We start from the raw sequence: 14,504 nt of genomic DNA on the forward strand, positions 1-14,504 counted from the left end.
GAAGTGGCCTAATTAATTTGGACCTCAGAAAGCGTCTGTCTGTCTGTCTGTCTGTCTGTCTGTCTGTCTGTCTGTCTGTCTGTCTGTCTGTCTCTCACTCACTCACTCACTCACTCACTCACTCACTCACTCACTCACTCACTCACTCACTCACTCTCTAGCCGTTCAACCAGTTGGTCACCAGGCATATCTTTTCTTTGTTTGATAAGTGGTGCCTCAGAGAACATATTATGGCACTATAATAGCAAAGGGATGTAGTTTAGAAGATTAATATAAGATGCAACAGGAGGATTTAAAGGCATTTGCAGGTGGGATGTGTGGTTGCTGATTATCCAAAATGTATAATATGCGGTCATTGTCAAACACATGAACATATCCGTGCATAGAAAATTGAATAACTATGGTGCATAATATCCAGCAGAAATAGCTGCCTGCCAGACAGGATAGGTGCAGGAAAACACGCAAACAGAGATAACAAGGAATAGGAATCTGGCCCTTTCTGGTCCATTTCCGCCATCTGGTGGTTCATTGATATCTGTGGTAGAAATACAATCATACGCGTTACATCGTTTTTTAATAGAAAATATACTAAGGTATTATAGGTATTTATATGAGTCTTTTGTTTTTAATTATTGTCATCAATATTGTTATTATTAGTTCACGCCTCATATCATTGCTCTTTTCATGCGTCACCCACTTGCTTCGATCTGTCCATTTAAGCCACTACTTTCGCTACAATTTAATTGATTGATATATATTGAATATCTATCGTACGCATTATATAAAAAATACGTACGATAGATTAGAAACTTTTTAAAATATTTATATCGGATCTTATCTTGAGAAGTTATTTAATATCAATGTCAACCACATATAATTTAATGTATCGAATCAGTCGTGTTTTCCTCCGTCAGAAAGCGGCAAGATGGCGGCCCCTGGCAAACAGTGAGTTGAAATAGGCTAACTTACAAACTTCTGAACGATTATCCTAATTGTGACCGAGTGTCGAACATACGGCTTAGACCGCCATGGTTGAGTCATAGCTGCTATACTGTCCTAGAAGCAAGTGTGTACGATGAATAAAATCACAGTATGCTTACTGGTTATTTCATCTTAGCGATGGTAACGTTATATTAGCATGCGCTTTGCTATGCTAAATGTAAGCAATTACCAAAGATTGGTTCGGTACATTTTCACGAATAAAGCATTCATAATTGTGTATTCACACACCTTTCCTTCAAATAAGGAGTATAAGTTTCTACTAGATTGGTGATCATGGATTCGTGGTTCGTAGTAATACGTTATAAGGCTCAGTGTAGGAGGGGCCAGGTGTACTAGAACCAGAACCAATGCAGGTTTGTCAGCCACACAGTTGTCTGGGTTTCATCTAAGTACCAGACCTGATATCTCTCCTATGCTAGCATATGAATTCTAAATAATAATATGTTAATTGTATACATATGTAAAAAAAATATATATATATATATATATATATATATATATATATATATATATATATATATATATATATTCTTAACCCAGTCCGGGTTTTTTTCATAAAGATGTTATGTTCTTTCCCATAAGGTATGGGCTGATCCTGTCCCAGAAAAAGTCATTGACAAAGAACGCCACCCTGCAAAGACCCTCAGTGTTTGGGGATGACTCTGATGATGAGGTGGGGACATATTTTGGATGCTTTTATTTTACTTGGAAAAGCCTGTTTACGTCCAACGTTAATTGGCCAAATGCAGTTATTTTAGTTTTTCGTTTTTCTATGACAAGCCTGATCATGCTGACATCCAGATAGAATTTGCAACGTCTCTTCGACAGTTGAAATGTTTTTTGGTGACATACATTTCCATACTGTTATATGCCCTTACCCTTTAACCAATAGTATGGGAACATGTTTCCAACATATAGCTGTCTTGCATATTCTGTCACTTCTGCAGAATCCAATCAAATTCTAATGGATCAAGTGATATACCGGCTACATTACTAGCTTAAACACTATCTTGGAAATCCATTCAAACGGGATTTTTCAGGTTTCTCAGCTGCATAGGTCAACCAGCTAGTGTTGATTAACTTTTTCTCTTTCCTCTAGACAACTGTTGGGGAGAGTCTGCAGAAGGAAGCTGTTAAGAAGAGGAGTATGAAGCAGGTGATTGATAATTAAAGTTCTAATCATGATTTCCCATTTCAGCGTAACTTGTTTACTACACTACCTTTTACATCATTATCTGATGGGCTTGTTCGGTTGAACACTTTCTGTTTTTTTATCTGTTTTTCGATTCCATGCATTAAAAGACGCGTCTAGAGATGCAGAAGGCCTTGGAGCAGGACAGCACCGTGTACGACTACGACGGCGTGTACGACGACATCCAGAACCAGAGGCTAGAGAGCAGCAAGAAGATCCTGGGAGGAACGGATAGAAAGGTAGCATTGAGAAACCCAATCCATCGTCTGTGTATCGAATACAACTAATACATCCCGCTTACGTGTACACCAATACTGCCTCAGCAACAATGCTCCTACAATACCTCTTGTTGTCCGTTCAGCCCAAGTACATCAACCAGCTGATGAAGGCTGTGGAGGAGCGGAAGAAGGAGCAGGAGCGGCGGGACGAGAGGAAGATCCAGAAGGAGAGGGAGGCAGAGGGCGAGGAGTTTGCAGACAAGGAGGCGTACGTCACTGCGGCCTACAGGCAGAAGCTCAAGGAGAGGGAGGAGGAGCAGGAGAAGGAGAAGAGGGATGCTGCCCTGGAAGGTACAAATGATTGGTTGAATAACATTTTTTCTTATTTTTTTAATGCAAGGCGATGTTTCCCAAAAATGTAACATTGATTAGCGCCATCAATGTCCCTCAAACAGGGGCTCAATCTTTACTGAATGGTCAAAACAAAAGAAGGAATTGAATGTCAATGAGAAAACCCTTTTTGTGTGTTTGTGTTCAGCTGCTTTGGATGTAAAAAAGCAGAAAGACCTGAGTGGCTTTTACAGACATCTGCTGAACCAGACAGTGGGAGAAGAGGCCATACCGGACTCCACGGCAGACAGGTCAGTCACTGGTAGCATCAACAAACCATGATCACTAAAATGGCTTCATTCTACAACAACTGTATAGTAGTAAAGTATGGATTTTATTGAGATAAGATATCGTCGTAAGGCATTACGGAGTGACCTGCATTTAAACAGGTGGGAATGCAGTCTTGTGACACACCCCTAGAGTGATTAGGTTCTCAATTGTTAGCCTACCCTAAGTATTGTTATGCTAAAACAAACAAATAAGCAGGTATGAAGAGTTATGTATTTCGTAACTGTGAACATGCATAACAATAGTGCTCTTTTTAACATGCAATCTACACAAACTATCTATCTTCTGAATCCTTTACAGAGACTTTACAGTCCAAATCATATTTCTCCGTGCCCAAAACTCGCTAAACCAGAGGCGAAATGACGTTTTACCTTTTGTTGTTTTTGCCAGTAAAGTTGTGTTGGCATAAATACACTATAAACAGCTAATCTAATGTCCATGCATCATTTTGAACAATCATGTATAGTAGCTAAATTACGGTTTTGCACGGGAATTATGTAAATTACCATCAGGTGCAATGCAAGTGTTTGGCTACGAGGCATGCAACTCTATTTCCCCAGAGTTTTCAATAGAGAAAACTGAACAATGAGTTCCTGAGATATTCACCTGTTTGAACCTCATATACTTCCTCTGAACGTTTGTATTGGTTTATATCGTATTTGTATCTATTTAGAAGCTACCTCTACCAAAGCCTCTCTATCTTTGCTCTACTTCGCTTTATTGTGATCAAATGTTGACCCAAGAACTCATCAGATGTTTTCCTATCGTGCTGCCAGCTGATAATACTCTTGTCTAGGTGTGGTCTTCACTCTTAAATATGACATTTATTACCTGCAGAGATGAAACCTTCCATTGATGCTGTGCTCTAATCTTGGTCCCACATTAGCTCCACATTGATTATTACATTTGCACAACATTCTCCCAGGTCTAACATTATAGCCCATCATATATGGAGATTCACTCATATTGCTTTCAGCAAAACTCATTTTCTTTAAGTATCAGAAGTTGTGTATCTAGCCCTCACAGTGCACTCCTTTGCAACTGTCCCTTAATGGGTGTCCTCTGCTTTTCCCAGGCCTCAGAGCTCAGTGCCCCCCACAGAGCCGGACCCCCCCCCAGCTGCCCCGCTGTCCCCGTCCCGGGACAACGGCACCCTGCTGAACAGCGACAGCGAGGACGGGCATGAGAGCAAGCCCGGCTTCAGCAAACCCGGCCACAGCTCTGGCCACGCCAAACGCCACTACCGGCAGAGGTCAGCGTCGCCCGGGGGGGACCGGGCCCGGGACAAAGGGAAGGACAGGGACAGGCACAAGAAGAGCCAGCGGGACGGAGAGCGGGACAAGGACAGGGACAGGAGGAAGGAGAGGGACGGAGAGAGGGAGGACAGAACCAGGGGGAGGAGAGACGATAAAGACAGGCGGAAGGATCGGGCCGGCGAGCCAGAAAGAGACGGCGGACAACACAGGGGCAGAGAGGACAGAGGGAAGGAGGACCGGCAGGAAAGGAGGGAGAAGAGTCCCAAGGAGAGACGCAGAGAGGAGGAGGAGGAGGAAAGGAGGGGGAAAAGGGGAAGCCCGCCGGAGCAGCAGAAGGAGGGGAAGGAGAGGATGAAAGACCCCGAGGCAGACAAAGCAATCAAACCTGAACCAACAGATGGGGAGGGCGGCGGGGAGGGGGACACCCAGAGTGGGGGTGCGGGGAAACAGGGGGAGGACGGTGGCTCTCAGGGGGAGGAAAAAGCAAGTAAGTTTGCCAAGCGCAGCAGTGACCACACGGTGAGCTCAGCGCGAGATCGCTACCTGGCCAGGCAGATGGCCCGCTCGGGCTCCAAGGCGTACGTCGAGAAGGAGGAGGACTGAGGGCGCTGGGCGTTGTTCTACTGTCGTGTTGAGCCAGAGGGATCCTGGTCACGTCCTCGGTGCTCTGTAATGGGCTACGGCTCCGTTCAAATCTACAAGGGAAGGTGGTTAGGTGTAATAAAGAGTGACTGTTGCATCTAGGGACGATACATGTGTGTGCAGTAGTGTAATTAATCAATTGAATTAATAAAACAATACTTGTCCCAAAAGGGTTCTGCTGCGTTTTCTGTTTATTTTAGTTTTGTGTTTAACAACAGATATCGATAATATCGCCCACCCCCAGATCTAGTACTCAACCCATTCAATGTTAATACCAACACATGGCTTTATTCAAGTGAAAGATAAATGTAATGATTTTGAACCAAGTATTCACTGCATCACAGTGGTGGACTGACCCATGTCTCGGCTACACGTGACGCCACTTAGAGGCCTAAATGGGCTCTTCCCTAACAAGGATGCAGGGTGCTGGTGTTGGAACCCGTTTGTAGTTTCATTACACCAAGGCTGAGTATAAGGATACAAACGGATCGGGATCCATGCTGCCATCATGCCATGCACGAGGTATCTCAATGTGTGGTGATGGCTTGTCTAACCTGTGGTGTGCACAGTGCACCTAACCCAGACCGGAGTCTACAAGTCTGACTCTGAAGGAGACGCTGCTTAAACCGGCCATCATCCACCCATACTCCAGTCAGTTCTAGCCATAGAAAACAACATAACTGGTGTTCTAATTCTAAATCATTAAAAGTACAGCATTTCTACTCCACTTTTACTTTTACACCATTTGACTTGCATGGCAATGCATTGCATGGCTCAATGGAAGTTTTCGTTAATAAATGACACAAGATATAGTAACATTTATTTGATTTAAAATGATGTAACTGCTATCCATACCGGAATAGCTTTATCATGCACAGCGGACAAAAACAGACTGGACAAGCTGATCAGGAAGGCCAGCTCAGTGGTCGGAGCTGAGCAGCTAAAGGTCCAGCAGGTGGCAGAGGCCAGAATCCTCAACAAACTGGCCTCAATAATGTCTAACCCCACTCACCCACTCCACGCCCTGAAGGTGATCAAGAAAAGCACCTTCAGCCAGAGACTAATTGCACCAATATGCAAAACGGAGCGGTACAGGAAGTCCTGTATACCAGCTGCCATACGGTTTTATAATGCACAAAAATAACTTTGCACTTTGTAGGATTTATTATTGTATTTATTGTTGAAGTATTTAAGTATTTTAGCTATATGAGGGAATGTTTGTGTGTTTGTTGTGTCTGTCCATACGCTGTTGTGACACTGTAATTTCCTGTAAAGGATTATTAAAGGATCTATCTATCTATCATAAATCGTTTAATAATTAAGTTTATATAGCTTCAGCTTTCAGCATCAAATTGATTTGTCTTTGTAAATAAAAAATAAATACAATTTATTGAACACTTCTACACACTAGTTAGTTGGTTGTTTTGTGGAACACAAGGATCTCTATTGACAACGCTCATTACTGTGTCACTCTTGGTAACTCACCCTTGTCTACTAACACTATTGGCTACGGTTATAACTGTCACTCTTGGTAACTGTCACTTTTGCTACTATGACCATTGGCCACGGTCTACTGTATTATTTTAATAATGTTAACCTTATTAATGAATGAATATTAAAAAAAAAAAAGCCATTGAACAAAATCAGAGTGAATGCTCCGTTTATAGTTCACGGAATCTACAGTAATGGGCTGGTAGAATAAGAGAGCCGGAGACGTGCCTTCAGGTTAGAAACATACAGCATTTATTGGCCACCAGGGGGAAATCTGGAGGATCGAGTAGCAGAAAACCAGGGGGTGACACTGATGCTCTTTGACCTGAAATCCCTTCTATATGTACCCACAGATTAACTTGTAATAATAACGTGCTTCTGAGGTTATAAAGAAGCATACTTTTCTACTTTGCCACTTCATCAGGAATCGCTCCCCAAGTGTTCTTCCTAGAGATACTTATTGTGTTGGTACCCTGAAATAAAAGGAAGAATATTGAGAAGTTAGAGTAAACTCAATTACGCAGCAATAATGATATTTTTTTATATATTTTAATGTATCATAAGATTATAATTCATTGACCGAAGTTTACAAAGGATGACATGGTCTTAAATACTTACCTCATCATTTTCGAAGTTGCTAGTAGTAGTAATAAGTAGTAATGGTGTTGTCGTTTTGGGCTGTAATTTAAAACACACCACACACATTATAACGGACCTACACAACGACAGTAATAAAAAAATATCCCAAAAAGGTAGTAGCCATGGGGATAACACACCCTCTCGCTCCTACAACTCTTAGGCCAAAACACTATCTTTCTTGAACCCTTCCTCTGAAGAGCTGTTTGTCAGTTCTCGGCTACCGTAGCAACATGGCAGGTTGGTGAAGGAGGAGCGTAATGGTCATAAGGTAACCAAAACACAACCATCCTTACTTTCATGGGATAAGCACTTATTAAAACATATTTATATTCCCCTAGATGCCACTCAATTCTACACACACTTCTTAAATCCCAGTGACAGCTTAAAGGCATTAAGTATTAATTAAAGTTAATGTATGATAGGCTATGACACACTAACCCCTTAGTATTAGTTATTGGCAAGTATTAGGATAAGAACTAACCCATTAGGTTATGATACACTAAACCCTTAGTTTAAGTATTAGTATATTATAAGTTATTAGCAAGTATTAGTATTAGGATAAGAACTAACCACTTAAGTTATGACACACCCTTTGTATTAGTATAGTATCAGTTATTAGTATAGTATTAGTACTTACCCCTATGATACACTAACCCCTTAGTATTAGTATTAGTATTCGTACTGACCCCTAGTATCACACTACACACTATTGCTGCTCTCCAGCTGTAACAGAGGCTATGATACAGTTACCGTTACTCTTAGTATTAGTCTTAGTATGAGCCCCACTCACTGCTCGTACTGTTCTCCAGCTTTAACATCAGAGGCACGAAGCCCTCCAGCGGAACGTCGTTGAGCTGGCCGGAATACAGGAACACAACGGACATGATGGTTTGGGGGTCCACAGTCAATCCTGGTGGAACACGAGGGGAAGAGAGAAAAAGAATTGGCCTATAGTTTGTGTCTACTTTTTTTTTCATCAATTGAATTAGTTTGTGTACATAGTAGTGAACCTCTAGAGGACATTGCGCCCATGGCCTCATGGATGGACAACGCCCCAGAGCCATCCGTGTCCAAGCCCTCGAAGAGTTCCTGTTACAGGAGAATCATCACGGGGGATTCATTAGGAGCTTCAATGCAGAGTGGATCAGAATCCAAAGAGACTCATTCGGAGATTCGAGTGTACAGGATTGATATCGGAGGCGCTACCTTGTAGCCGACAAACTTCTTCCATAGTTTCTTGAAGGCGGGATAGTTGATCGTGCTTTGGTAGCCCTGTGGCTGAACACAACAAAAAATGCCCCAAGTTGGCCTCAATCACGTCTATTCATTCAACAATTGAAATGACAGCATAGAAGAAAGGGGGAATGTGAAGAGCAGAAGGGTTTCATTTGGTCTACTTTACGTTAGAAAGGCCCAGAATGGATCTGCAAGCAGTCAGGTCAAACCCGTCCTTTCCTTTAGAATCAACACACAAAAACAACACGTTGAAAAGAATAATGAAAGTATGTCGACATGTTTACATGGTTTTCGGAAGAAGTGTTGATTGTCTCACCGTTGAGGAGGGAGTCGTTGAGGAGACGCTTAAGCTGTTCGGCATTGAGTCCCCTTTTCTAAAGGGAGAGAAAGATAAAGTATTTAGGAACGATTCAGACTGATGGAGTCATCGACAGAGAAAGGAACATGGATGGAAGTTTCTGTATCGGGACAAATAATTAAATAGTTGCATTGGCAATTTTGATATACCTATATTTTAAGATAACGTTTAATCTCGAATCAAAGGTTTAATCAAGTTTTCCTTATAGTTCTAGAGAAATTAGACAGAAAGAACTCACCCCTTCAGAGTAGCGTCTGAACAGATCCTCATCACCAGTTGCCTTGGGAATGAAATAAATAAAACCAAATAAAAGACAATATAATCTCAGCTGACCAAGAAATATAAACCTAGTTACCGAAAAAACTGAGCTGAACCCACCCATTAAAAACAGGGTGAACAAAATAATTTCATATTTCATGTTACGCTGAAACAAAATGAAAACCACCGAGGGCTTCCTCTGTGGGCAGCTATTCTGTTTACCTGGCAGGTGGATAATTCGCATTATAAATGATACGCTCCACTGATCTCCTAGGGTTCAGAATTTCCCCCCATTTCTTGTTCTTACCGTGGGGGTCACTCCCTCTGCTTCTTCCTCATCACTGTCATCATGGTCCTCATGTTCATCTCCACTGGAACAAACAGAGGAGAGTTATTTTAAAAAAATACACGTTTAGCTAGTGGTTTCAATAATGGGTTGGGGCTGAACCAAATCCATAAAGGTGAATGACGTTTGTGATAACGTTTTCACCAGATTCCCTCCTGACTTAATGTGTTAAAACTGAATATGTTTCTCCAAACCATTTGGTGATAAGTGAGTGAAATTAATAGTACAGACTGAACGTACAAGATATCAGAAGAAACTCGGGATTGAGAGGAGAATGCTTTCTTCTTCCCAGTACAGCGATGGTCTAGAGGTTCTTTGTATCGTCAGGTTGAGAAAGGAAAACATTTTTTGCAAAACATTTAAAACCATTGATCCAGAAATCTCCCCGTTATCTGAGTGGAGGCACATGAATAGTGCCGCACTACAGAGGAAGCTATAAAGGATTGGCCAGTTGTAAATCTGCTGAATATGTTATTTTCTGTTCATCCAAGTTCCTTCAAATAACGAAGGTGGAAGATTGAAGACCGAACTCCAACCCTAAACCCAACCCAATAATCAATGGTGCCTCTCTCTCTGGGTATTCATATTAGCACCACCACCTGGCCTCCTTGTAGGGGAGCCCAATAAAGTTACCTAGGAGGAGTGTCACAGCCACCTAGGTGGCGTGTAGCCATGGACAGTGAAAAAATCATGAGCCAGTATTAAAAAAAATAAAAAATAAAAAAACACATTTACTGCAGCTCATGATAGGCCCCTGATCGTCATAGGCCCTCGGGCTGCAGCCCAGGTAAGCCCGTGCATTAAGGCGGCCTTGTGTGGAGTGTGTGTGGAGGATGGCTGCACACCTGCTGCCCATTGAGCAATCAGTGGGCAACAGGTTAAACCAACCATCACCGAACACACTGTATCTCCTGCATGGCAACATGCAGGCCATGTATCATTATATTCAAACTGTACAATAAACCCCACCACCCTGTGTCCTTGCCTGGAGGACTCCAGTAAAAGCCATGTTACAATATACTTCTGTAGGGGAGTCTAAGTGGACTTACTGAGCTTTCACGCCTGCCTTTGTGTACACCGTGAGGAGGAACTCGTCGCTGACGTTAGCATACATAGTGCAGGGGACGACCAGATATTCTCCTGGATCCACCTTGATGAGCTGCATCACTTCCCTGTCCTTGGTGAATGGGCTCTGGCTCAACAAGTTCCGCCTCAGGTAGTCATAGTCTAGTTGCCCTGCGTTGGCCTGGAAGACAACGTCGAAGGAATACAAATGTTGGATTTGTTTTTGTGTGTGTGTGTGTGTGTGTGTGTGTGTGTGTGTGTGTGTGTGTGTGTGTGTGTGTGTGTGTGTGTGTGTGTGTGTGTGTGTGTGTGTGTGTGTGTGCGTGTTTCTAATTATTAAACATTCAAAATGAACGTGCTTACCTGGTCTGTGAGCTGTAGGATTGGAACAGAAAGGACATGTTAATAAAGTAATGGGAGGTTTACATTCCTAATGAGAGTCTGAAAGCAATGTAATATGAGCGACCATCATGGCGGTGTAGACCGCGGCTCACCTTGAAGACGCTGTAACTGATGTATTCCTGGCTGGACTGTCTGCGGTTTCCCACGGGCTTCCTCATCAGAGACAGCAGCAGGTTGTTTTTGCCCTTGTTGTCCCCCTCCGGGGCTTTCACCTTGATGCGGAACTGGGGGTTGTTGACGTAGGTGGCTGCAGACAGAGGCCCAGTGGAGCCGTTAGCAATGCTGAAAAACGTGGTTTTAACTTGAAGAGAGTCTGTGTCCTTTTAACGGCGCAGTTGTGTCGAAGCAAAGGGGCGTAAACGTCAGCGCTCGGTGGAACCCTCCCAGGACCTCACTTGTACGTCACTTGTGTCATCCCATTGGTTTCCCACCTTAATAGGGATTCATGATTGTCATGTCTGTACGGTTTACAGTGAAGTTTATGTACCCCTGTCTTGTTGGATGATGATGATAATGTTTGTCTTTACATTTCTTTTTCCTTTTCATTTCAACACTCTTTACAAGTATTTTAACTTCATAAAGAGCGTTGTGAGTTGAAAATCCAATCTTACAATTCCCGATGCTGCCTCCAGATGTTCTACCAGCGATCCAGCTGCCATTGTAGCTCATGCACTTCCACTGGCAGCTAAGATCCCCATCGATGAAGTTGGGGTTCTCACAGCAGATGGACATGTAGTTAAAATGGTGACAGAAGTCCTCCAACTCCATCCTGGAAAAACATTTCAATAACGCAGAGGACTGATTACATATGGAGGCAAACGTAGAAGCAAATGGCAATTATTTTAGATTTTAATGATCATTATTCCATACCAGAACTCTCCATCTTCGCTTTTCACACATTTTTTCTTGTCTTCAGAGCTCACTTGATTCCACAAATCTGAGCTGCACAATGGAAGGATGAGATCATCCATAAAATAGGTGTCTGCAATGCTTAAATGTCCAGAGTGTAAAATCAAATAGACAATTTGCGGTGAGGTCGCAGAAGACATCCAACCAGATAGCCCCCACCCCTCCCTTTCTAACGACTATAGTCTATTGACTAAATATTCATAAATAGGGGCTTCATATTTGTCTCTCCATGTGACAGTATTACTAAATATTCACATATAGGGGCTTCATGCTTGTCTCCATGTGACAGTCTTTGACTAAAGATTCCCATATAGGGGCGTGACGTCATACCTGTCGCTCCATTCTCCAGTCCATTCCTGGCGGCCCCAGGGGTTCAGCAGTCTAACCAGCCTGACACTGGAACCCCTATGGGTGACCTAAACACAAACCAAGAGCACAAACCACATGCTTCAAAAAGGCTTTTCGACCCCACACAGCTAGTCCACACAAGCAGACCCCGCGGGAGCTACCTCAGTCACTCCTGTGACCGCGTAGGCATGCCAGTCCACCAAGCCGGTCCGGGACACCGTGTTCGCTGCCTGTCCCTGTGACCCCAAAGGACAAAAGATTAGGAGCGATACACCGGAGGCAAACACGTGTGACTTCTGCCTGAGGGTGAGGTCGTACCCCGGCTGCAAAGGTCCCACAGCCGATCATGGACTTGCAGTCCGTGGCTCTGGACAGGCAGCCCCACAGCTCCTCGTCGTGGTTTTGGCTGTGCTCATTCCTCAGCTGGAAGTGCTTGAACACGCCCCCGCAGAAATCCTTGAAAGCCTCAGCTGGGTTTCCTGCGTGCATGTCTGCATATGAACCACAAAGTCTGACGCACGCACGCACACGCACACGCACACACACACACACACACACACACACACACACACACACACACACACACACACACACCATTACGGTGTAGTATTGTCCAGAGAGCTAATAGCTTACTCAACGAATATAAAGTGAAACACTTCAAATTGTAGGTTATTACAGACACACAGCAAAAAGCAATACGGTAAGCCACTTAGACTAATTCTTGACATCTAAATGATTTGTTTACATACTTAGCATAGGCCTTTTCCAGGAGAGGGACCCAGTATTCATGTCCAGTTTTGCTGTTCACAGAGATTAGCCTATTTTGGTATGTTGGGAGAAAGTCATCAATGACGACGTCCACCCACCGACCGAACCTCCAGAACTGGCCAGAGAAGAGTCAAAACAATAATAATATAATTTACATATATTGATATTGATTATACAAAAACATTTCATTCATCATAACCATTGAATTAAAGGGCCATTGCACCCTTTCCCCTGAGACCGTCCTGCTGCGAGCTGGCCACGCCTCTTTATTTACATACAATGTGCAATGGCATTGTTTTGGCCAAATGGTAAAAGGAACGAGCAAATACAGTTCAATTTAATTCTTTCTATGTTCTCTTTTCATTTGAGAATTACATTTTACCTTCTGTGTTTTATTTTTTACTTTTACATTTTTATTGTGGCTCGATGGTCATGACCGAGGCCTTCAAAGATGTTGACATTCTTACCCTGAAATGAAAGATGCCAGCATACTCCTTAAATGACTGGTCGGAAGGTACAACTTGCACTAGAAGCCCTTTATGCAACGTCAGTGAGCCAATAGCTGCCAGGAACCAGCAATTAGCTGGAAAACAAAAAATGGCAGATTTGATCCCCTACCCCAAAATAGTAGTGGTTCATGTTGAAAGTAATTCTCATGCAAGTCTGTTTGAATCACAATGATGAGTATTTGCTTACCAATCGCGCCTTGACCAAAGTCTTTTCTTGAAGCCCCATCCATTAAAAAAGCCACCTCCCCTCTGAAGCCCATGACTTTTGCAATTTCCTGTAGAAAGACACAAGGAAGTTATGAAGAGTCAATCCTTAACCATAATAAAGAAGAGTAGAAAGACGATTTGTAGCTGGAAACTCAAACCGATACATGATATCTACAATCAGTCATTTAACTTGACTTCAAGGAGAAGCTGAGCCACAGCATGCATCATAATTGGAGCAAGTGCTAAATGTGCTGCATGACAATGTGTCTAACAACCACCATGCACAGCACCGGTACATTTATGTAACTTCAAATAAAAATGTAAATATATAAGAGGATTTAATTAAAAAAAAAACATTGAGTCATGAGGTTTTCCGAACAGAATATAATAGCGGTCTTATTGTTAGTTACCACTGGCCGCATCCACTTGACTTGCTGCTGCTGCCACTGCGGCATGCCGGGGACCTCTCCCAGAGAGTTTCTGTCGGGAGGGAAGGTGGTGTCCACAAACAGATAGCCTCTCCTCAGGCTCGTCTGCTTCAGCTGCTCATAGTTCTGCCGGTTGTACAGGTCCGGGTTGGAGGAAGTCCCCACGCTACCCTCGGCGTAGCGCAGGTTGATGATGCCGGTGCATTCTTCAGGCATGTTGACAACTACAGTAGAGAGAGGCCAAACACACACATTAATTATTATTAGCCATGAGATAGGCGAGACCGTTCTCTTACATGGACTACTTCTACTACCTCTTCAGAGGAGGCCTTAAGATGAGTTACCTGTAGCAGATGCAAGCTCTTGAAGACCAGCGAGTTGGAAGTGGTCTTTGTGCACCCAACAACCGTCATTTATACTTTGGTCATAACAAATCAATGGGCTGTCTCTGCCCCCAAAGCCCCAGGGTATAGGGGCTGACACACAGATTCCTGTCCATAATTATATCACTTGTATGCAAATCACTAGAGGCAGTGGTTAACGTAATCTCTA

At 43.1% G+C, this 14,504-nt stretch overlaps 2 protein-coding genes across 2 annotated transcripts; one reads left to right on the plus strand and one right to left on the minus strand.

The window, feature by feature from the left end:
• The first annotated feature begins 695 nt into the window (after positions 1–695).
• Positions 696–5,161, plus strand: nsrp1 (nuclear speckle splicing regulatory protein 1). The gene is made up of 7 exons (XM_030362103.1): positions 696–945; positions 1,585–1,675; positions 2,102–2,158; positions 2,305–2,433; positions 2,556–2,763; positions 2,951–3,053; positions 4,166–5,161. The coding sequence occupies exons 1-7, from the start codon at positions 926–928 to the stop codon at positions 4,947–4,949; spliced, it is 1,392 nt and encodes a 463-aa protein (XP_030217963.1). The 5' UTR covers positions 696–925; the 3' UTR covers positions 4,950–5,161.
• A 1,547-nt stretch (positions 5,162–6,708) lies between these two features.
• LOC115547675 (calpain-8) lies at positions 6,709–14,462 on the minus strand. The gene is made up of 22 exons (XM_030362079.1): positions 14,297–14,462; positions 13,935–14,176; positions 13,505–13,592; positions 13,276–13,391; positions 12,790–12,923; positions 12,359–12,551; positions 12,202–12,276; positions 12,023–12,108; positions 11,654–11,725; positions 11,395–11,552; positions 10,876–11,030; positions 10,745–10,756; positions 10,366–10,562; positions 9,278–9,341; positions 8,951–8,992; positions 8,671–8,728; positions 8,521–8,573; positions 8,325–8,396; positions 8,129–8,207; positions 7,909–8,028; positions 7,098–7,157; positions 6,709–6,952 (listed from the first exon to the last, which is right to left on the minus strand). Exons 2-21 carry the CDS (start codon positions 14,166–14,168, stop codon positions 7,117–7,119), a joined length of 2,049 nt encoding a protein of 682 aa, XP_030217939.1. The 5' UTR covers positions 14,169–14,176; positions 14,297–14,462; the 3' UTR covers positions 6,709–6,952; positions 7,098–7,116.
• Between the last annotated feature and the right edge of the window lie 42 nt (positions 14,463–14,504).

Source organism: Gadus morhua, chromosome 7 (assembly GCF_902167405.1).
Source record: "Gadus morhua chromosome 7, gadMor3.0, whole genome shotgun sequence".
In the NCBI taxonomy this organism is placed as follows: Eukaryota; Metazoa; Chordata; class Actinopteri; order Gadiformes; family Gadidae; genus Gadus; species Gadus morhua.